The sequence below is a fragment of the Phaethon aethereus genome, assembly GCF_964289735.1.
Source record: "Phaethon aethereus genome assembly, chromosome: 3".
NCBI classification, from domain to species: Eukaryota; Metazoa; Chordata; class Aves; order Phaethontiformes; family Phaethontidae; genus Phaethon; species Phaethon aethereus.
This window is the reverse complement of record NC_138576.1, coordinates 112,722,728-112,744,148: the sequence shown is the minus strand read 5'-3', so window position 1 is coordinate 112,744,148 and position 21,421 is coordinate 112,722,728. Positions and strand designations below refer to the sequence as shown.

The following is a 21,421-nucleotide window of genomic DNA, read 5'->3' as shown; positions in this document are numbered from 1 at the left end:
CCATGATTTTTTTTAATAGAGAAACATCAAAATAAATAGGATAGACAGAAAAGAATTTTTAAAAGTTTTATACAGAGTTTTTCCACGCCTTATACCCTTACAAATCGATCTGTATTTCTACACTTGGTTTCTGCTACTTTATAAATGGCAGCACACTCTGCCCAGCCTCTTCTCTTTCCTGGGGTTCTTTCTGTCCCCTCTGGAGCTGCACTGGTTGTTTCCCACCTCCTGCTGCAGCCCCTGCATGTGCTGTAGGCCTCCAGCTCTGGGCTGTGCTGCTTCTCTGTGGCTGCTGCCATACCTGTGTGGTCACAACCTTCTCTCCTGGAGCATACCCAGATCTTTCCCAGGCAAGACATCATCTCTCCTCCTTTCAAAGGCCTCTTCAAGTCCTGTCTTACAAGATCATAAAACATAACTGAAAACAAGAGGATAGATGCTCACCATCCAAGGTACTCTGTGGTCTGTACCAGCTTTTTGCTGATATTTCCCACCAGCAGTGACATTGTCTGCAGTATCTGGCATGCTTTAATGTATGTGAGCCAGCTTGTGGCAGTGGGCATTTCAAGTCTTCTTAGGAAAAATAAGTGTACAATTCAATGAAGTACACTTAGGAGGATGTACAACTGCACTGAACTAGAACTTCTTATTCCCAATGGCAAGTTTTGAGCACCTTGGGTTTAGGGAGCAAAACCACCTCGTTAGTAAGAGCTTGATGTATCCAAGACAAGACAGTCTTCTAGAAGCTGAAGCACCTTTAGAAAAGGTAGGATTTTATGCAAAGTGTTTTTACAGAGTTTCCCAGAGGCTGTGGCTAAATAGTGTTCTGCTAATACAGTTATTAGGCACACGGTGGCAAGGAGTGCCACATATGTAAAATACCGTCATTTGTTGACAAAATGCCTCATAGGCTCAATGGACTAAGTATAAATTAGGTGAAAAAAAAAAACCCAAAAAACCCAGGGTAAATATTACTGAAATTAAAATATTAATTTGCGTGTCCAAAGAAGGTCAACGAAGCTGGTGAGGGGTCTGGAGCACAAGTCTTATGAGGAGCAGCTGAGGGAACTGGGGTTGTTTAGTCTGGAGAAGAGGAGGCTGAGGGGAGACCTTATCGCTCTCTACAACTACCTGAAAGGGGGTTGTGGCGACGAGGGTGTTGGTGTCTTCTCCCAAGTAACCAGCGATAGGACAAGAGGAAATGGCCTCAAGTTGCACCAGGGGAGGTTTAGATTGGATATTAGGAAAAATTTCTTCACCGAGAGGGTGGTCAGGCATTGGAACAGGCTGCCCAGGGAGGTGGTGGAGTCACCGTCTCTGGAAGTGTTCAAAAAACGTGTGGATGTGGCGCTTCAGGACATGATTTAGGGGACATGGTGGTGCTGGATTAATGGTTGGACTTGATGATCTTGAAGGTCCTTTCCAACCTTAGTGATTCTGTGATTCTGTGAACAAAAATCCGTAGTCTATCACAGTAGTTGGTCCCTGTTTAGGCTTGGCAAATGGCATGAACGTTAGGTACATAGCAGAACTCGGACTCAGAACTCAGTTGCAGAGTTCTATGGGGAAATGCAGTAGTTCATATACTGTTTCTGTACAGACTGCTATCAGTACATTATTTTGCAGAACCACTAAAATTCAGTGAAACATTATCAAAGGATAAAAAGCACAAAGTTAAAATACATCAGAAGCACTGTACTGAGGCATTTGCCTCTGAACATTTTACTTGCTAAGCCGTTTTCTTTCAGGGAACTCTGCAGTTCCTAAAAACATCTCTCTCCTTTTCATGATTGCATACAACTTTTAGGACAAACTAGTTATGCAAAAAAAAAAAAAAAAAAGCATCTTTTTTGCATTTTATCTCGTTATTTCACTGAACAGAGAAATTTTTTTAAAGCCTCCAAAGCAAAGACAATTTGCAAATTAATTTCTCCACCAGTCTGAAAAGAGAAGCCATCGAAAGAGCATGCTATGTCCTGCAGCACTGTATTTCTGTAAGAGAACCTAGGGCATGGGACACATTATAAGGATGTCTTTCATAGGTGAAGTTTTCTCTGATGATTTTTATACCTGTGATAATTTGCTAGTAATAGTGCTTAAGGCAGGGCTGTTGTTGTTCCACATCTTAGTTCAGGTGGTCTTACTTCCTTCTTCTGGAGGCAAACTTGAAGTGAATGATCAGAGAAACGTCTTTCTTTCCTTGTTTACTCCATGCACCAAGAGACCAGAGGTAGTCTTTCAGCTATAGGTGCTCAGAAGTAGATTAGCTTAACAAAGGAGAAGGAAAAAGAAAATACTTTGATGCATTTCTTCAAAACAGGGGAAGCCACCCCTTGCCGGTGGAAGCCCCTAACTGAGGAATGTTCTGAAGCAAATATCCAAGTTTAAGCATGACTTATCATTTTGATATACATGAAGCAGTTCAAATGCATAAAATTAGACATGTACTTGGCAAGCAATGACTTCAACTCTTAGTAATGAACCACTGTCTTTACATGAATCTGGAGGCAGAAGGGATATATGACTCAAGAGCTAACTACTAGAAAGTTTCTCCCATTTCTAGAATTATCAGTATCGGCATGTTTCAGTGCTACAACTTCTACACAAGACAGTGAGTATGTCAGGGAGAAAAGTTAGGAGATGATTAACATAAATAAATTATTCTAACTAACAGAGTAGAAGGTCCTCAGATATTATAGAAATGTAACTGTAACTAATTCCCTTTAAGTCAAGATTGGCCATTGTAGGCTCTCAGGTGCCTAAAACTGCAGTGACAACGTTCACACCGAGGATGCGCTATTCTGTCTCCAGGAGTGATCATAAATGGACACCTAAAGAGAAGGGAGAGCAGGCAAACTTATGTCATACTTTCCCTAATATTCTCTCAGCTTCCAACTTCATACAGCCCTGGGGATTTCCTAAGTCAGTCCCTTGTTGCTTGTCCATTTTGCAACCATAAATCATCTCTCTTCCAAGTAGTCATCCAATCTTTCCTTGAATCAATGTCCACTGTTGCTCACACAATATACTTTAAAAAGGAATTACACAGGTCTGCTATCACTTGTCTTAAAAACCAGATCTTCTGGTTTAGCTCCTTCTTGCTTCATTTGATGCCCCTTAGTTCTTGGAATGAAAGAGATGGTAAAAAACTTGATTACTTTCATCACTTTCATGCCACTCCTTATTTTGTAGATTTGTACCAAAGTCTTCCAAATGAGCTTTCCCCGCCCCCCCCCACCCCCAGCCTCTTCATTTTATTCTTGTGTCCTAGATAGTTTTTTGTCCGGGTCAGAATTGTCCCATTTGTCCCACAGCTATTTGGCTTCCTTAAAAGCCTTTGATGAAAGCCTTTATCAAAAGCCTTTTGCAAATACAAATAGATTATATCAACTAGATCTCCTCTTTCTGCAAGGATCTGTATAGGCAGATGCTTTGTAGCATCCCATGCTTTGTAGCTGCATCCTTTAGGTTAATTTGCCCAGTGTTGCAATCATGATTACAGGCCTGCAATTTCCCAGGTCTCCCTGGGATCTTTTCTTAAGGACTGAAATTACACCCACTCTTTAGATTGGAGGATATTTTAAGTTGTTAATATGCTTACATATTGACATAAGTAACTCAACTACTTGACTGTTGAGTTCTCTTAGACCTCCTGGGTGACAGCCATTTGATTTTTGCAAGAGACTACCACTCGTCTGGAGCTGAGATTAACCAGTGCAATCGTATTTTTGCCCTCACAGCCTCTCTGATCCCTCTCAGCTCAGAGCAATCACTCTCACCAGCCTCATAGGGCAGTCAGTAGCAGAGATGTTTCCTAAGGGATATCCTTATTGCAAGAGGGTCCATGGATGTGGCCCAGTGTGATCATTTCTCCCTATGCCTTTTCTAATGATGGTTCTGGAGCTAATCATTCCTACAAGCCTCTGTCCACCCTCTTCCTGGGAAGAAGCATTTAAAAATAAATGGAAGAAAAGCTGAGTGAGTGCTGGACCTTTTTCTACATCTGGCCTGTCCCTGTCCCATGTTGTGCCGTAGTTGGTTCACTTTGAAGGTGACATGTGGCTTCAGAATTAGGTTAAACTGAGAAGCTAAGTACAGTTGGGACTGTGGGATCTATTGTTTCAAGCTTTTTGCAGAATGGGGTGGATTCAGAGTTTTTTATCTGAGAAACATTTGGGGTTTTTTTAATGAATCTGGCACTCTAATTTCATCATGGGATCTGAAGACTAAGCAGGAGCAAACAGTGGTTACTCCTCTGCCTTGTCCTGCTGACAGAAATGTGCCACATTGCCCTCTGACAGATCAGTTGGAGACAAAGAAAATGAAAAAGGATGAAACAGAAGCTATTTGCAGATGCAAGGCTTAATTTCGGTGCTGCCACCTTCATACATGGCAGAAATGTCACCTTCTCCTACACACGTTGGAGAATGCTCCCTACAGCAGCTGTGGTCTGTCAGTGATAAAAACCAGCGTTTCTAGTAGGATGTGAAACTGTGAATATTGGCCACGATCAGCCTTGGGAACTTTTTCCTGCTGGAGTTGGCAAGCTTTCTACCCAGAAGCTGGATGACTTTCTGGTGCTGTGTCAGCTGATGCTAGCTTCAGATTTGGCCAAGTACCCTACCTGAAGGATACGCTTGGGCTGGGTTTCTATTTCCCTCAAAATTTTGTACACCTTTATAGTGGCTCATGCACTTTGATTGTTATTCATCCTTTTTCTTTAGGCATAGGTTATGCTAGTGAGGCAGGGTTGCATAACAACCATGCAGAGGCTAAAGATTTTAATTTCTTTAAGTGTTCTTTTTCCCCAGAGAGTTTTTTTTAGTCATTTTCTTCCTCATTCAAAATTCAATTCTCTTCCCACAGTTCAGTGTCACTAGTAGCATTTGGTAAAATCACTCCTATAATGAATTTGAATTGAGATATATTAGGGCAACCAGTGGCTTAATGGCTCAACTGTAACTACTCCTTGAATCAGCTCCTGGGTAATAAGCGAAGTAAGAATAGCTCCTCATCTTGTGTGCTGCACTACCTGAGGTTCCTGCAGGCAATCATTATTACGTGCTACTTCCATACACTGTTTGGCCAGAGAATGCCTTGCAATTAGGCCTTAAGAGCAAGCGATGGAAAGCTCTCCATAAAAGCTGATTATATTAGAGCCCAGCACTGCATCTGTAGCACTATTCTCTGAGATTTGTTGCCTTTTTGATGTCTCACTGCTCTGATCCAGAGGCAAGCTGTTTATCCAGACTGCGGCAGGCCAAATCTTCAGTAGTGGTGCTCTAGCATAGCTGCACTGAAGTCAAGGGCAATATGGGCTCCTTCTCACTTATATCCCTTCATATTCCATTATGTTACTTGTATCCTATTGGTACTTTTCCGTTTCTTTTATTGTCACATTCATCTTCAACCGGTATAAATAGTATGTCAACATTAACTCAATGGATCTGTCGTTGAAATCAGGTTTTCTTCATGGTTTTTGCATAGACACTGAAACATTTACAAGGGCTCTGTGAGATCGCACAAAAATAGAAAAGCTTGAGTGTTTGGTAAATGTCAATAGAGTTTTGGAATAAATCTTCACTGACCCATATGGTTACACTGCCAGGCACAGAAGGGACGGACAGCTTAAATTGGTCCCAACAGTAGCCCCATATCCTGAGTGGATAGAAACTGCTTTCCTCATGCAGAGGAGCAAACAAGCCTAACTGGCTCCCAAGGACAGCAGCAAGCCAAGGTTTAACGGATTATGCTGGGGTGGGGAATCTATAAGGAAAATTTCAGCCTTCTTGCATTCTGTAAGAGGGCAACCATATGCTGCCAGAAGCCTTCTTTCCAATTCCCAAAGATGTTGAGGTTTGGGAAGGTGCAAAACAATTTTCTTTTGCTTTGTATTTAGACAAGCAACAGTGATCTCCCTGAGTCTGACAACGCGGCGCTCTCTCTCCAAGGGCAGACTACATGTTATTTTGCAAGCAGAGGCAAGGTCACTTTACCCCCATGCCAGGCCAATCAAGGGTTATATGAGTAAGACTGGTTAGCCCTGAGCGTGAACTAATGAGTCTTAAAGAGATTCTGCTCAGCTTGGAGCACATGCAGAACAGGCTTGTAAAATACCATGTCGTTACTTTAAGAGACACAGTGCAAAACCTCACCTGTGAGCTCTTTGGCCTCCAGGCAGTTTGAACTTCACCTGAGCTAGCAATAATCAGCCAAGGTGTGGTCTTCATCACTTGGTTTGTCAGTGTTTAGCAGATTGTGCTTCACCTTTGTGGTCCACCTTAAAGACAGCAAAGGCGATCATGAAAGGTAAAACAGTCTTGCATCCTTCCGCAGGCAGTTTGGGTTTGGGTTGTTGTGCCTAATTTGTTGTCAGCTTAGTCCAAAAGGTACTTGGTTTTTTTTCATCTCAGACGGATGTAACACACTAGGATGTCACATGAGTCAAAAGGAGAAGGAAAATTGCAGTAGAAGTAAGAAAAATGAAATCTGTTGGTGGAGTATGTCTTTTCTTTCTGCTTTGAGTTTACAGCATTCAATAGATTTAAATCATTTTCAGATATCTAACACTTTTCTTCTCTAACCCATCAGTGAACCATGTCCCAGCATCATCGCAAGGGTGGCAGCAGTCCGAAAAGCCTTTCTGAGTGGAAGATATGTAACCTGTCAAGGCGTGCAGGTGGGCAGGCTAACACAAATCTCTTAGTGCTCTTTTTTGCTACACAGGTTAGGATCTTCTGGTCCACTGGCCAGGTTTCAATTTGAGTAGCTCTACGTCTGTTAGGACTTCAACCGTGGCTTGTAAAGTTTGTTTGAATCCTTTGAATAGCAAGTAAGTCCTATGTAAATGTCAGGTGTGATGGAGTCTTAGAGACAAGGGGAAGCTGAGGTGTTGACTGGGATGTGAGGGGGAACCTCAGCACACCTCTGTCCTTCCCCAGGCTTCCCCCGACGGATGCCAGTGAGTTCCCCAGGGTGCAGGCAGCAGCGCTGCTTCCCCATCGCCAGGTCACAGCTGCACAGAGCAGCCCCAAAAGTGGCTGTGGGTCAGCCAGGTCAGGAGTCCTACGTCTGGGTTTGCAGTGTGAGGCCCTGCAGCACAGCTTCCTGGCTTGGGCACATCACTCTGGGGCCACACCGGTATTGCGCAGACCGGCTCCTCCCTGGGATCTGCCCCCAGGGACCTCTGCTCTGCACCTCGGTGAACTCACACATCACCAGGCTGTGGATGTGCAAATAGTTTCCCTGATGCTTAACCAGCAGCACCTGTAAAATGATGCTGGAGGTCTTTCTGTGCTATAGAAGTGGGGACAAAAAATGGGTATTGGAATTGCGAAGCGCTTTGATAGCATGGTAATGAGGACTATAAAGTACCTGAGAGAGATGGAGAAGCTTCTTTTTCATTGCCTGCAGAATCCCATTAGTCTACCTGCCTTTTCTTTCTTTGCCTTAAGAGCAGTGGCAGGACCTTATTCTTCTCCCTCTTTGGCACAGAGCTGCAACCGCCCCGCTCCCTGTGCCCCAAGAGCACTTGCAGGCAGATCAAGAATCGGAGGCTCCTTTTTGTCTCCTTCCACGCAATAACCTGCTTCCTGCCAGAAAAAGTGTCAAAGGAAAACTATTCCAAGGAGGAATACCTCACTGGACAGTCCTGTAGCACCAGTTCAAACTTGTTGAAGCAACTGGAAGCGGCTCCTATTTTATTTTGCCAGGACTCCTGTTGCATGGAGATTTCGACATGCCCAGCTTTCCTTTCAATGCTCGTTTGCTCACATTTAAGTGCATGTGTCATTTTTCATTATTTTATATGCTAAGGGGCAGATTCTGAATATTTTAGTCATGTTTGGCAGAACTTTAATCCATAAATAATCTTATTAACTTCAGCAGATCTGTTTGTGGAAAACAGAACTGTTCATCAGCAGCTGGGGAGTCCCAGCAGGAAGAGCAGGGAAGAGTGGGAGAGGAAAATGGCTGCCAGAGATCGGATGAATATTTAGGTTTTAATGTAGCTCCACATCAGTCACTGAATGCAGTAAAATATTTTTTTTAATCTATCTGCTGTAAAAGCTTCAGTAAGGGTAGGAAAAACCTCAGATGCCCTTCTAGGGATGCTTTAAAATAAAGGTGCAATATTCGTTCTCACTGTATAGTGTTGAAAAAAGACTTGGTGACTCTTTGGCTCCTAATTATCGCCTCAGGCAGCTTATTTAGCCTACCTGTCATGAAGGTAAGAAGTATACAACACACTGTAACTCTTGCAAAGTAATTGAGCCACTTTTTTAGCCTTCCTCTATCAATATTAATCACCTACACTAGCTGCACAATGCTTTCATTTTTTTTCCTCCTTTTTCTTCAATCTGCTACAGGGATTAGTTAGTCATTTGCATCTTCTTTAGAGGCCTTAACAAATGTTAATTTGTCATTCTTACCTCTCTTTTTTTTTGTATTAAGTGTCAGAATGAAATTAATTTCCCGGAAGGTTATTTGGTGTCTTTCATGTATCTATCAGGGCTGAGCTCTTCCTTTTCTTATGCAGAGATGGTTTCTTCCGAGCTGTATGAGGTCAAGAAAAGAGAAGCTATAGTTTTACACATAGAAGAGTACCTTGAAACTAAAGTTATAAGAAGTAGAAAGTTAAGTGACCTAAGGTATGCTGTAAAGGTATTTCCATTTCAGACCTCTTTAACATATTTCAATACCTGAAATGTTCATCCAATCTGAATTAATTTCAGCAAACTTAGTTGCTCTGGCCAAACAACAGGTTGTTAGCACTGTCTATGTGCAGGTTGCAAGTACTAACTTACTAGTTAAGCAAGTTTTCTCTTCACAGGTATCTCTGTACTTCAATCCTTGAAATTCTTCATGTATGCTCTGCCAGGCTGTTCTCTTTCTTTAATAGGAGATGCTAATTATGTGACATGTTATGGAGGCATCACTAGGACAAAGTTTCTTTTATTCATTTTATTTCATAATAAGTTGTACTTGAAAGTATTAATGGTCTCTTGAATTTCAATGAGTAAGAAGTTTAGGATCGCTGCTAAACTGCATAGCTTCCTGGATGGCAGCTTCATGAACTTGGAAATGGTGGACAGGAAGCATTGCCAGCCTATTTTTTCGTGCTGACGAACATTTCTCCTTTATTTATGGATTAAAGACTAATAGCTGAGCAGTATATTGTAACCGTGCTCAAAAGCAACAGACAGTGTAGGTTTGAGGAAAAGCGTGAATAGCCAGTCTCTCACTTTCAACACCCTAGGGAGATTTTCTTCTGAGCCATAAGTAGAACCACAAAAGAATTCAGGTGGAAAAGGGACCTCAGGAGATCTCTGGTCCCACTTTCTGCTCAAAGTGAGGTCAGCTGTGAGGTCAGACTGGGTTGCTCAAGGGTTTATTCATTTGATCTTTTAAACCTCCATGGAAGGAAACAAGGAAACAGTGCAACCTCTCTAGCAACCTGTGCCACTGTTTCTGTCTTCAAGGGTGTAAATTATCTCGTTGTAGCCAGTCTGAATGTCTCTTGTTTCAACTCATGCCTGTTGCCTCTTGTTCTCCCACCCTGCACCTCTGCAATGGGCCTGGGTCCACCCCTTGATCACCTCCTCGTAGGCGCTGTTAGGTTCCCACAGGCCATCCCTTCCTCAGGCTGAACAAGCCCTGGTCTTGCAACTTCAGCTCACAGGGCAAGATCTCCTGCCCTGACCATCTTGGTGGCCTTCCTTGAACTACCCCCAGTTAAATGATGTCTTTCTTCTACTGGGGGGCCCAGAGTGGATACAGTACTGTTGATGTGGTCTAAGAAATGCTGAGTAAAGGGCAATAATCACTTCTTTCAATCTACTGGCAGAGATGCCCAGCTTGTATCGCTGTAGGGGGTTCCTCTTCCTCGAGTTTGAGGCTTTGCATTTGTCCCTGTTGGATTTCATGAGGTTCTTGTCAGGCCGTTCCTCCAAATGTGTCTACACTTCCTGGAAACTGGATATTAGATTCTTAATTCCTGTGAGGTTTTTTATGAGATTTAGTTACCCAAGTGTTCTGATGTCTTCCCATTTTAACTATTGCTCTACTGGTGCTAATGTGAACAGTGGATGGTTATTGCTGTCCATAGGCAGGTCCTACTTGACACTACACTTGGGCAAGGTTTCTCTTGCCTCACACTGCTGGCCTTCAGATATGCTTTGCTCTCCAGCAAAGGCACTGGGGAAGAATATATGCTACAAAATGAGATTCTAAGCAGGCTTTGGTGTCTCTTGTGCATTATTTTGGACTAGTCAAACCCACTCACGGACAGTGCAAAGAAAAAGTACTTCTATAACTGTGCTTCTACAGAAGTGTCATAGAAACCTAGCAGATGGGCTGCATCTTTTATTAGCAACTGGGGATGAACAGACCTGAACCTGGGGAGCAGTACTAGATGGGGTGGTAAGGACTGTTCTCAGTGTTGTCTCTTGCATATGTCTCCTGTGGTCTTAAAATACATGAGGTGCTTATAACCCCAGGCTGCCTCTGAAAAATCATGTAGATAAAGGGCTGGGTGGGAGCTTGTCAGCCATCAAAGCCACAAAAGCACTGGGGCGGAGTGAAATGGAGTCAGTCATAATTCCCCTGTTCCCCCAGATCGTAACACAAGCAAATGCTCACTGCTGAGAAGTGTCAGCAAAAATGTTAGAAGGCTCCGAGGCCCTTCGGCACCGGGCAGTGTCCTTCCCCAGTCAAACAGACAGGCAGGGCAGTTTACATCAGATGCTATTTAGGTTTTAAGGAGCCGGGGAGGACAACAGGAGGGAAGCAGGAGACACAACGCGGGCGGTTATTGCTGCATTAAAGACAATGGTGTGCTGCCCTGTGGTCCGCAGAGGTGCTTTTTAATAACGGAACTAATCACGGACAAGCGTTAAAGTCAAAAGGCGGAGAGTCACAGGAAATCTGCATGAGCGCAATTCCACAGGTCGTTTAATCCTTTCCTTACAGCGGCGTGTTTTCTCGTCTCGAGTGAATGCACTCCCTCTGGTGGCTAATTTATTCTCTCCATTTCGCTCCTTTTTTTTTTTTTTTAGAGTTAAGGTTGCATGTGAGCAGCTGGCTAAAAGAACTGAAAGAGCAATAAGCTACTGCTTTTATTCGGCTAGTTTAATGTTTTATGTTCTCAACACTGAGGGTGCAGGTAAAGTCTGGCCGTTCAAATGCGTTTAAAAATAATCCCCATTAATGGAAGAAGATGAAGCTAAAAAAAAAAAATCTGCTCAGAAAGACTATTTCTGGAAAGAAGCCTAAAACACTGTATTTTTATCAGGTAAATGGTCTGTTGGCCTCAGTGCCATGCTGTTTTAAAACCCAAGTTGGTCCTTCACAAAAGGTAAATCAATGATGTGTCAAACTCCCTCTTACTAATTTCTTCTTAGGTATCTATCTGTTACATCTCACATTACAAGGTTTTCTGGACAGAAAACACCTTTTTCTGATCATAGCATGGTAGTCAGGACAATAGATGCTATTGCTGCCGGTAAAGCCATAGGAAGAAGCTATGTGCTGGAAATCACCAACGGAGTGAGAAATGTCCACTCTTTGAAGGATAAACTCCTTTTGGATGTGGTCTGTATGTCATCTGTGCAGTCGATTTATTTGCCTATACATTTTTATAGAACACTTATGGTTAAGCAAAGCCAGTGCTACAGTGGCATTCAAGTAAGTAAACACTATTCGGAGGCTGGGAAACATCAGCAGAAAGAGTATTTGCTTAATTAGCTGTCATGTTTTGCTTCAAAAGAGAGAAAAACAAGCAGAAACTGCTGCAAACTTGCTTGCCTGTAGGTTGATACACCGCAACACCTGGTAAGCTTCCCGCCTTACGAAAAAGAGCTGTTCCCACAGCTCCGACAGCTGGATGTAGATGCTGAGCCGACCATGTCTGCACCATGGTGGAAGGACTTGGAGTCATTTCAGTATATTTGGAGAAAGTCTAGTGAGAACAAGAGGGAGAGAGCCGAGGTGGTTCATTTTACTTCCCGCTGCATTCCCAGCTATCCAAGCAACAGTGCGGCGCGGGACAGGCACTGCGGCTTGGTCAGAGAATGGGATCTGCAAAATGTCTCAGTTCCTTTGGCTCAGTGCCTGCAGAATTAGACCAATGCTAATTTTAGAGGCCAGCCCTATCAACCAGGCTCCTTTACTGCTGTTTTGAAAAAGATCCCTTGGTGACCATATAACCTTGAATTAACTGTCTGTCCCAGAAGCCATCTAATTACATAATCTATAATATCATCGTTGAGTTTCTGTCATAATTCACTTAATTGCATGTCTGTTGCTGCAGTGCTTCAATTTGGGGAAATTTTTGTTTCCTTACTCAGGAAAACAGTTTACACTCTCAAGACCAATTTGCCAGCTGGAGCATAGTTCTTTTGCAAAGGGATGCAAAGATAAGGCTCTTAGAAATATCTGAAAGCACCATCATCTCTGCATTTGTACTTTCAACAGTATGTACGTCAGTGATGGTGCATCACAGTTAGACATCTCCACAAGATAGGTCCTTGCTCCTAGCACATGATGCTCTGAAGGTGGCAGAGTACATAGCTGGGACAGGTCTATGGAGGCATGCGTGTGCCCCGGCGTTGCTTTGAAGAAGCTACTGAGGAAAAAGTATGAAACACTGTGATGGCACAAAGATGTGGGGCACATATATGACTAGCTTTAAGTAGCTCTCGTGGATCCCCTGCAAGAGGTCCCCTGGGTTCTCAGGCATGGTGGTAGCTCCAACCTGGTGCTCGAGAAGGGCTTGTGACTGCAACCTCCCAGAAAGAGACCAGGAGGTATCTTGGCATTTTTTTCCCCTCCTTTACATAGATTTTCTTCCTGAGAGGAGAAAGTTGTGTTCATGAACTGGTAAGAAAGGCAGCTGTTAAGAGAGGATCATCAGCTGATTAATCCGTCCAGGGGACTGTAGTGATGGGACTGTGTGTCATTTGGCAGTCATGAACAGAAATCGGGAGAGTCGCTCCCAGTTCACAAAATTAATAGGCACCAGAGTCTGTTCTTCAAGACCTTAGATCGCATACATAAAACAACTTCAAAACCCTTTTGAAACTCCATTTATCCTCAGATATTTTTAGTATTGATTCGAATTAGTGCTTGCTCTAATATGAATGAAAAGTCAGTTCCATTTTGCACACTAGTCTGATTTTATTGAATTTAATGGATTTAACTGGATATTTCCCTAAAAGTCTTATCTCTATAGTATTTCAAGAAAATCCTAAGGTTTGGAGTTTTTTAATTATTTATTATTTTCTATTATTTAATAATCATCACTTCACTCTTAACTGTTGCAAATGAAAGCAGAGCAATGTGTACTGTACTGATAAAATGACATCACCAAAAGGAAAGGAGTTAACCTCCCTCCAATTTTTCTTCACTATGCTCATGATTTGCTTCTGGGCCTGACGTGATGTTTTAAAATGTCTATGTTTTACTAGTTCTGTTAAAATGAAACACACTTGGTAAAGTTTTGAAAGTCACTAATAGTTGGAAAGATCTCTTGTAGCCCTAGTGATGTTTTTTTAATCATCTCCTGACTTTTGCATACAGAAGAATTGGTACTGTCATGTGAAACAAATTTTGCAGTTTGATGTATAAAACTCAAAGTTAATTCAATTGCAGTGTCTTCATACCAGTGCAAATTATTTTGACATTCAGAAAATGTTACCACTTTTTAAACTATGTCATAAATATTACTATCCATTTCATCAGTATAACATGACCATTTGTATTGATGTATTTCAGGGTGAAGAGACATGGCTTACATTCATTTGTAACCAAATGTTCTTGTGCCCTGCATATTCCTCAGGCTTCACCTTTTGTTTTTGGGGGTTTTTGAGCCTACTTTCTGTCTACAGCTGTAGGAAGTAGAGACTTTTTATTGAAAAGATAAAAACAAACAAGCCTCAAATGAGTTGTCATCTTGGCATTTGCTTAAATCCTGAAGTGCGTAGTTAGTCCAACTTGCAGTGGACTACAGCAATATTTTACTATATGGGAATTTCCTTGACTATAGGTCTTTCTTCTGCAGTTTTCATCCCATTGAGTATGAAGCAAAGTAAAGGTGGTACTAATTTCAGAAAATCTTGTAGGTCTAAGATCTTTCAAGTGGAAAAATATTTATATAAGAGGAAAAAGATCACTAATATTTTAGAAAATCTTTTTCCTGGCAGTCACTGTCATTCTCATGAAACTTATCCAACACCTTAGCAAAACGGACTCTGTTTTACACATACAGCTAAATGAATACTCTTACAATTCATTACAAGCTTACCATGTTAGAAAGAGATTGTCATGATTTTTTTTTTTATTTTTTATGTAAATATCACTGTTCTCATCTTGAGCAGGTTTAAGTGAGTGGGGAAGAATAACAAATATTTGGTGAGATTTGGTAAAATTAGGGTAACTCTTATGGTAACTTCAAGAATCAGTTGAATTAGTTTTGAGAATCATAATTAGCTCCTTTCAGAAAAATCTACACTTTGATGCTTATTTTAAAGGTGAGAATGGTAGAATCTTTCAGCCAGCACACTTCAGAGAAAAGTTGCTGTCTTGTGTCTCGTTATGTTTGCTTATGCTTTTTGATTATGTCAGAATAAAAAAAAAATAAATAAAAAACACCAGAAAACAACGTAACAACAGCTGCTTTTAACAAGATTAAAAACTTTCTAAGCAATGTGAAGGTTTGAACATAAGTCAAGTTCAGCAGAATTTCCCATGGCAATCCAGCTCCACTGCTCACTTAAAACGCACGTGACTTAAAAGCTCTGTGTGTCTGAAACAGCTGTTTACAGTTTAAAAGAAAAAAAAAAAAACCCAAACCAACAAAAACCCACATCTCTGTATATCAAAATTCTCATTTCGGGTGTCTTGTAAACAAACCCTGGTTCCAGATGGTAGCCTGGTACAGCATGACTGAATGACAGGAAAGAGTTAGCAAGGTCCTTTCCCCAAGGATTAATATTTGTAACAAGAAAGGTATTTTACCATGGTCAAAAAGTAAACAAAACAAATAAGGACTCAAAAATGGGATTCAATGTCCAGGCCTTACGATGATATACTTGAAGCTGTTTTCCTCCTGTTGTGTCACAAATAGCCATTCTGTATATTTCTGTGATTTTTTTTTCCAGATGATGAAATTAGCTTACTAGTCCCCAGGGACCATTGGGATTGTGACATTTTCTCCTGTTTGGGTTCCTGTAAAGGTGCCAAGGAAAAGAGGACATGAATCAGCAAGTACATGAAGAATAATTACAGTTGAAAATAAAGGCGTGTTACTTAGCTCTGGCTTTAGCACTGTATAGCTTCTAACCTATAAAATAGATTACATACCCTATGGAAAAATAACACATTTCTTTTGCCTAGGAGCAACAGAAAAGCAGGGGCTCTTGGTTCCATCAAGGGGAGCATAAATAGTGCCTCTCCTTCAGGGACAAGAGTGCCTGGGTTGTAGAAAGTAAAAATGCTTTGCTGTCCCTTGGTCTTACCAAACAAAGCATGCAAGAAAACACAGCTGAGAAGGAAGGGCCTTTCCCCAGCGCAGAAACCCAGTGAGGCAAAAGCACCCTGGTTAGCTCAGCCTGGGCCCATGATTTCAACATCACTTTAAATATAAAATACTTTTGTCTTGGAAAATCAGCATCGCTCGTCTCCGTCCCTACTCTAAGGTCATAAAGGATCTGGGGCCATGAACTGAAACTTGCTGAGAAGTCATCCCCCAAGAGCCACGTGGTGCATCCGAGCTTTTGGGGCGGATCTTCCATTCAGGGAGTCGGGCTGGGAGGTCTCTGCATTCCTCCCTTTGAGATGGAGGAGACAGGCACAGACGTGAAGACGGAGATGTCTCCGGTCCTCGCCTGTTTGCTGGTGTTCCTGGCGGGCTGCTCGGGATGCCAGCACCACGCCTGCCGCTGCGTGGGCAGGGTCTTCATTTGCCAGGAGAGCAAGGTGGTCCAGGTGCCCCGGGACATCCCTGCCAACACCACCGAACTGTAAGTAGGGAGCGGGAACGGCCGCGAGCAGCAGCCTCGTTGCTGGCTCTCAAAACACGCCGAAGGTCGGGTCTGCAGGGAGTCGCTCGGGAGGCTTACGCCAGCTGTTTGGCAAGCACAGCCCTTCCTCCGGCACTTAATTACGTCGTGAAGGTCCTCTCTGTTAGTCCGATCGTGCCAATTCGAAGATCTCCGTTAAGAAAAGATACGGTGCGCTACAGTGCAAAGCGCAGACTAAATTTTAAACGAACTTCCGTGGTGCTGTGAGAGTAGTTTGAAGCACGAAGCCTGAGCTTGCTTTACAGCTTGCTTCAGTGTTGTCGAAACGCGTAGCGCAACTTGTCTGCCCCAAACAACTTGGTGATGAGCATTTGTGTTTGCACTGCGGGAGCTTTCCAAGGGCTTGTGCTTGTTTGCCAGGAAGCAACTTAATGTTTTCTTTTTGAAATCACAAAGGCATTACAGAAAGGACTCTGATAAACACGCAGAGCGATCCTCCTCTCTCAGAGGAGCAGAACGACTGCAGTTGGAGAGGGTGAACCACGTAGAGATACCGTACTGCGTTACTCAAGGAAGAGCTTTAGACGTCTTGAAGCTTGTCTTTGTCTTCCATAAAATAACATCAGCAATACCGTATGACAGCTGTTTTCTGCATCAGTAGCACAGGGGAGCAAAAGAGCTTATGCAATGGCGAGAGTGTAACTGTGCAAACAATTGTTTTCATTTTAATTTTTTTTAAAGCAAGTTGTGTCACTCCTTGTCTATACCCACAGCCATCTGATGTTGTTACAACCTAAAGCAAAAATGAAACGAGTAATGCTGGATAAACCCTTTGATTAATAACTGGAGTGGCAAGTTTGGAGGGAGGATATTAAATGTCACTACTTGGAAAAATACGTCCCTATCCCAATTTTACACATCACAGTATATCTGTGGTTACTATCCCACACTTTTCCTAGGGTAGAAGTTTTGTTTCATTCAGAAAGAGGAGTTGTTATGCTCACTGAATAAGTAGACTGTGATGAAAACTTGAGAAAAATGTCTGAATTAACCACAGAAGGTCAGTAAAAGTTTAAATCATTCTCGCAACTAGAGGGAAAAAATAATCCATCTGTGACTTAGGTCATCTAAATCCTGAGTGAAGTGTGCTCCAGGCATATAGTGCTAATTTTGTTTAATTTTGCTTTGATTGTTTCTTTAGATTACACAGTTAAGGTCTGCCTTCTAGGGATTAAGCAAAAGCAGTTTATAATTATTTCTGCAAAGAAGTAGAGTTTTATATCGCCAAAAAGCACCTGTTAGTAAAATGGGTTTGTTTGCAACAGATCTTTGTTAACTTCTTGAGGGTTTGCTGAGGATGCTAATTTGCGGGTTCCTCAGCATGAGCGTGTATTCTCTGAAACAGGCTGACCACAACATTAGTGTGACCAAAACCAGCGAGTGAAATCCTTTCTTCTGGCAGCATCGTACAAATACTGGATCTAGAATCTTTTGACTTGACTCTCTTCTCACTTACACCAACTTTTGGTTCCCTGGGTTGTAATTCTGGTCCCGTTAAATCCGTATAGACTCGGAACTGATTTTCAGCATGGCTTGAGAATTTGTCCATGAAAACTCTGTAGAGTTGCTTTGAATATACCGAATGTTAATGTTACTAAAGCCAGATACATTAGTTCAACAGCTGTTAAGTGACAGATAAACCTTAGATTTTCCTGGCCAAAGGGGGACTCTAGGAAGGTGCCCTCCTACGCATGTCTCCACTGAGTGCCCAGTGGGGCGATTCAGGTGACTAAATCAGACTTTACTGCTCCAGGTGCTGCTGCAAATCACTGTTGGTAACAGAAGAAGTTTGCTTTTAAGTTTCTTCAAAAAGCCTCAATGAGTCAAAAGGGGTTTAAAATCAGTGTAGCAACTTGAGCATAGATGGCCACGGTGTCTAAGGACCCTGTATAGGACACAAGCACAGATTTCTTGCTAAGTACAGCTCCTGAAAGGTACTTTTTTCACTTAAGAGCTCATTCTGGGAGTGCTGGATGTGGTCTATTTTCGTTTGACAAAAGGGAGAGGGTTTTCTTCAGTACACTTAGTGCTCTTCACCTTCTCTGATGTGGTCTTGATAGCTTTCCTAAGCTATCCTAGTGTCCCTTCCTAGTGCCTTTTAGGTGAATAACATGCCAGTGAAAGCTTGAGAGAGAGAACAGGAGCCTGATAAGCCTTAAGCACTTCTCTTGTTGCTGTGTGTTTCAGTTCCACTACAGTTGTTTCTTAAGTCAGGACACTGGCATGTGGCAGCCAGCTCTGTAACTTGGTAAGAAAACGCAGTATAAAGGCAAAAATATTGCCTTCAACAACTATTATCTCTGCTCTTTGCCATCTTTGCCATGGCTGATTTTAATAATAATAATAATAATTAATAATAATTTATTTCTTTATTAAGGGTTGGCCACTGATACATGCTGCTGTGATAGGTTTATTTATGGTTGGTTTCACAACAGTGATCTTATGCTCCACAGTGAATGTGAGCTCTGTGGCATGGTACAAGAGTCGAGGTTTTGCTCTTGGTTGGATTAACATCTGCTTTAGCACGGGTGTTGCAAAGGGGAGGGCTAGCAATCTCTTACAGTGAGGGATTTTGGTTTGTACTTACCACGTGGAAACAGAGCAGGGATCAGAAATCACGCGTTTTCATTAGTCTTCCTGCTGCCACATCTATTTTTTCACCTACAGGCCAAAATCTCATGAGAGGATAGTTACAGCTTGATTTGTACATTACTTCTTGCAGATTTGCAAGCACTCTGCAGCTGGCATGCTCTGAGCATTTGCAGGGGAGACTGTGGTTATTAGCTGATTTTGCTTTATGATCTTTGCCTGGAAAAGGAGTTGGATAGAAGAATTTTTGGCATTTTTTTATAGATACTGAAACGCCTGTGAGAAAGGTAGATGGCTCTGACTTACAGCTCTGGAGGCAATCCATGAGAAACCAGAGGCCGAAAGTTCAGATGGGAAACTGGGTTCATTTGTATCCAAGTATTAACTATTAATTGCCTCGCAGAACGGGGGGGTGAGCAACTTGGTAGTCACCGAAGCGAGTTTACTCCTTGCAATCTTAAGAGTTTTAAAATCCAGTGTCAAGCTTTGTAATCCACCCTTAATATTCACTAAGGTTTCATTTAGTCATTAGAGATCTCGCTTTGGGAAAGTAATGCAAACAAAAATAACTTGTTCTCAGAATAGAAAGGATCCTTCTTAAGATTTAGCAAACTACTTTAAGCAGAAACGTATGAATATCGACTGGGAATACAACTAGAAATGCCAGGAAAAGCTTACTCATTCTCTTATAGCACCCTTCCTTGCTTTTGGGTTTCTCATCTCAGCAGTGCTTGAAATCACTTTTACGGTACCCCAGGGAAATAGAGAGCTCTGCCCCAGCAGCTAAGTGCAACTCTTTGGGCAGTAAACTATAGCTCTGTTTTGACAAACTAAAGCAACAGTACAAAGCAGCTTAAGAAGGGAGGAGGAAAGGGCTGCTTGGTCCAATTCTGCTGGCAATCCTGCAGAGATATGTGAGAAAAATGTTAATATCAGCATTTTACTTGCATCCTATAACCACTCCTGTGATAAAAAGGTATCGGGAAATCAAATCGTGTCATGTCGTAGTTGTTATAAAGAGAAACTGCCTCCACCTCAATTACTTCCCTAACTTTCTGCTGCTCCTAAACTTTACTCCCTTGACGGTCAGCCCTCCTCCGCTGGCGTGCAAGCGCAGCAGGCGACAGCGGCAGGTAGATGTTGAACAGTTGGTTCCTTCCGCCCGACTGTTTCTACGCTGTGGGGACAATATAAGAAACATCCCTTGCGAATGGAAGCTCCTAGAGAAAGCTTGCAAACTTGAATATGTGACTCAGCTAATTAAAAGGAGTTGTTTAACGTGTTAGCATGCCAGAGGCTTCAGCGGGAGAGTGATGCCAGTTTTAGACAGGAGTAACGGAGACAACCGAAATAATTGACAACGGAGACGGTGCATCCTTTGGCACCCATCTTTTAAAGTGCTATCCAGGAAGAAATTGCAGGTAAAATAAATAAGGCTTAGGCTTGAGCTGATGGTGGTTTGTATTTTAAAAACCATCCTCTGGCTTCACTAGTCAGTTTAGCCACTGCCAGGGAGGTCTAGAGGTATGTTACGTAGAGTGTTTTCTCCCAGGTATCTGCAAACTATAAACAGTGCGGGTTTTTGTTTGTTCTCTGCGTAGGTGTTTTTGTAAAATTGCTTAAGAATATTTATTTCAGACTATCAAGTCAAGGCTGAATAGATATCTGACCACTAAACAATGGCTGCCTTGAAATAGCAAGTTGTGTGTTATGTACTGAGTGAGTCAGAACTATTTCCCTGCGGCAGAAGCTGCGAACGATGTGCACGGTAGCTGGACAGCCACAATTAGGATTTTTTTTTGTGCTTTCACACTTAACGTTGAAACTACATTGAAACCTGCAAATAATTACAGTTCTTGCTCAGGTGATTATACTGGTGGACTGACCTTAATCTAAGACAGGCAGGGTGTGGAGAGGATAAAGTAAGCTGACAAAATGAAGACCTGTGAAGCTTTCAAGTCCCCGTGTTATGGTGGTTAATTATATAGTTAGTCAATAAACCAATGTATTATCAGAAGGGGATGAGAATATTTGCACAGCAGAGCATATTGAGAACATATTACATGCTACCTAAAGCTTTTTCTTTTTTTTATTAATTTAAACGAGGTTTGCTTCTGTTAGGGTAGAAAACAGTCTGCAGTTAGTGCTCCATTCTTCCGTTCCTGAATTTATGATCAGTTCATATTTTGAAGCAGAAAGCTATAGAGGTTGCTGTACAATCACCGGCTGTATATTGGTGGAGTGGTCCAACATATATGCTGGATTCTGTATTTGACATTTTCATTGGGAGGATAAAAAGAAATAGGCAGAGCATAAGAGAGAAAAAAGAAAAAGAAAGTGGCACTAAAGGATAATAAACTCCGCAGGGCAGATCCTCAGCTAGTATAAATTACCAAGTACATATCTCTATAGAAACATCCAGTTTCCAAAGCTTCAGGAGCTTTTCAACACAAGGAGGTACGCTGCACACAGTAGGAGTTGCTTTGCAGTGCGGTACTCTCGGCTGGCTTATTTGTGATACTATGGCAATAAATACGTACGCGTGACTTTCACCTGACATAATGACTGCAGCTTGATGCCTCTATGCGAGATGATTGATGGAGTCTGAAGGTGTATAGATGTGTGCATATATATCTAATGTATCTTTGAAATGAAAGTGCATTCACGTAAAATTTAATGGAAAGTATATGACTTGTTAAACCACTAAGCTTTTTGCAGGGAAACGCAGTGAAAGCCAAGACTTGATTTTGTTTGCA

The 21,421-nt window shown here is 42.1% G+C and overlaps 1 protein-coding gene across 1 annotated transcript in view; it reads left to right on the top strand.

Moving 5' to 3' along the window:
• Positions 1-15,831: 15,831 nt before the first annotated feature.
• The window catches only part of FSHR (follicle stimulating hormone receptor), a gene marked incomplete at both ends in the record, with an annotated part of 83,255 nt that continues 77,665 nt past the window's right edge, over positions 15,832-21,421 (top strand). The window contains one exon of the mRNA XM_081998063.1: positions 15,832-16,016. Coding sequence (XP_081854189.1) covers positions 15,832-16,016 — 185 coding nt within the window. The remainder of the gene's footprint in view (positions 16,017-21,421) is intronic.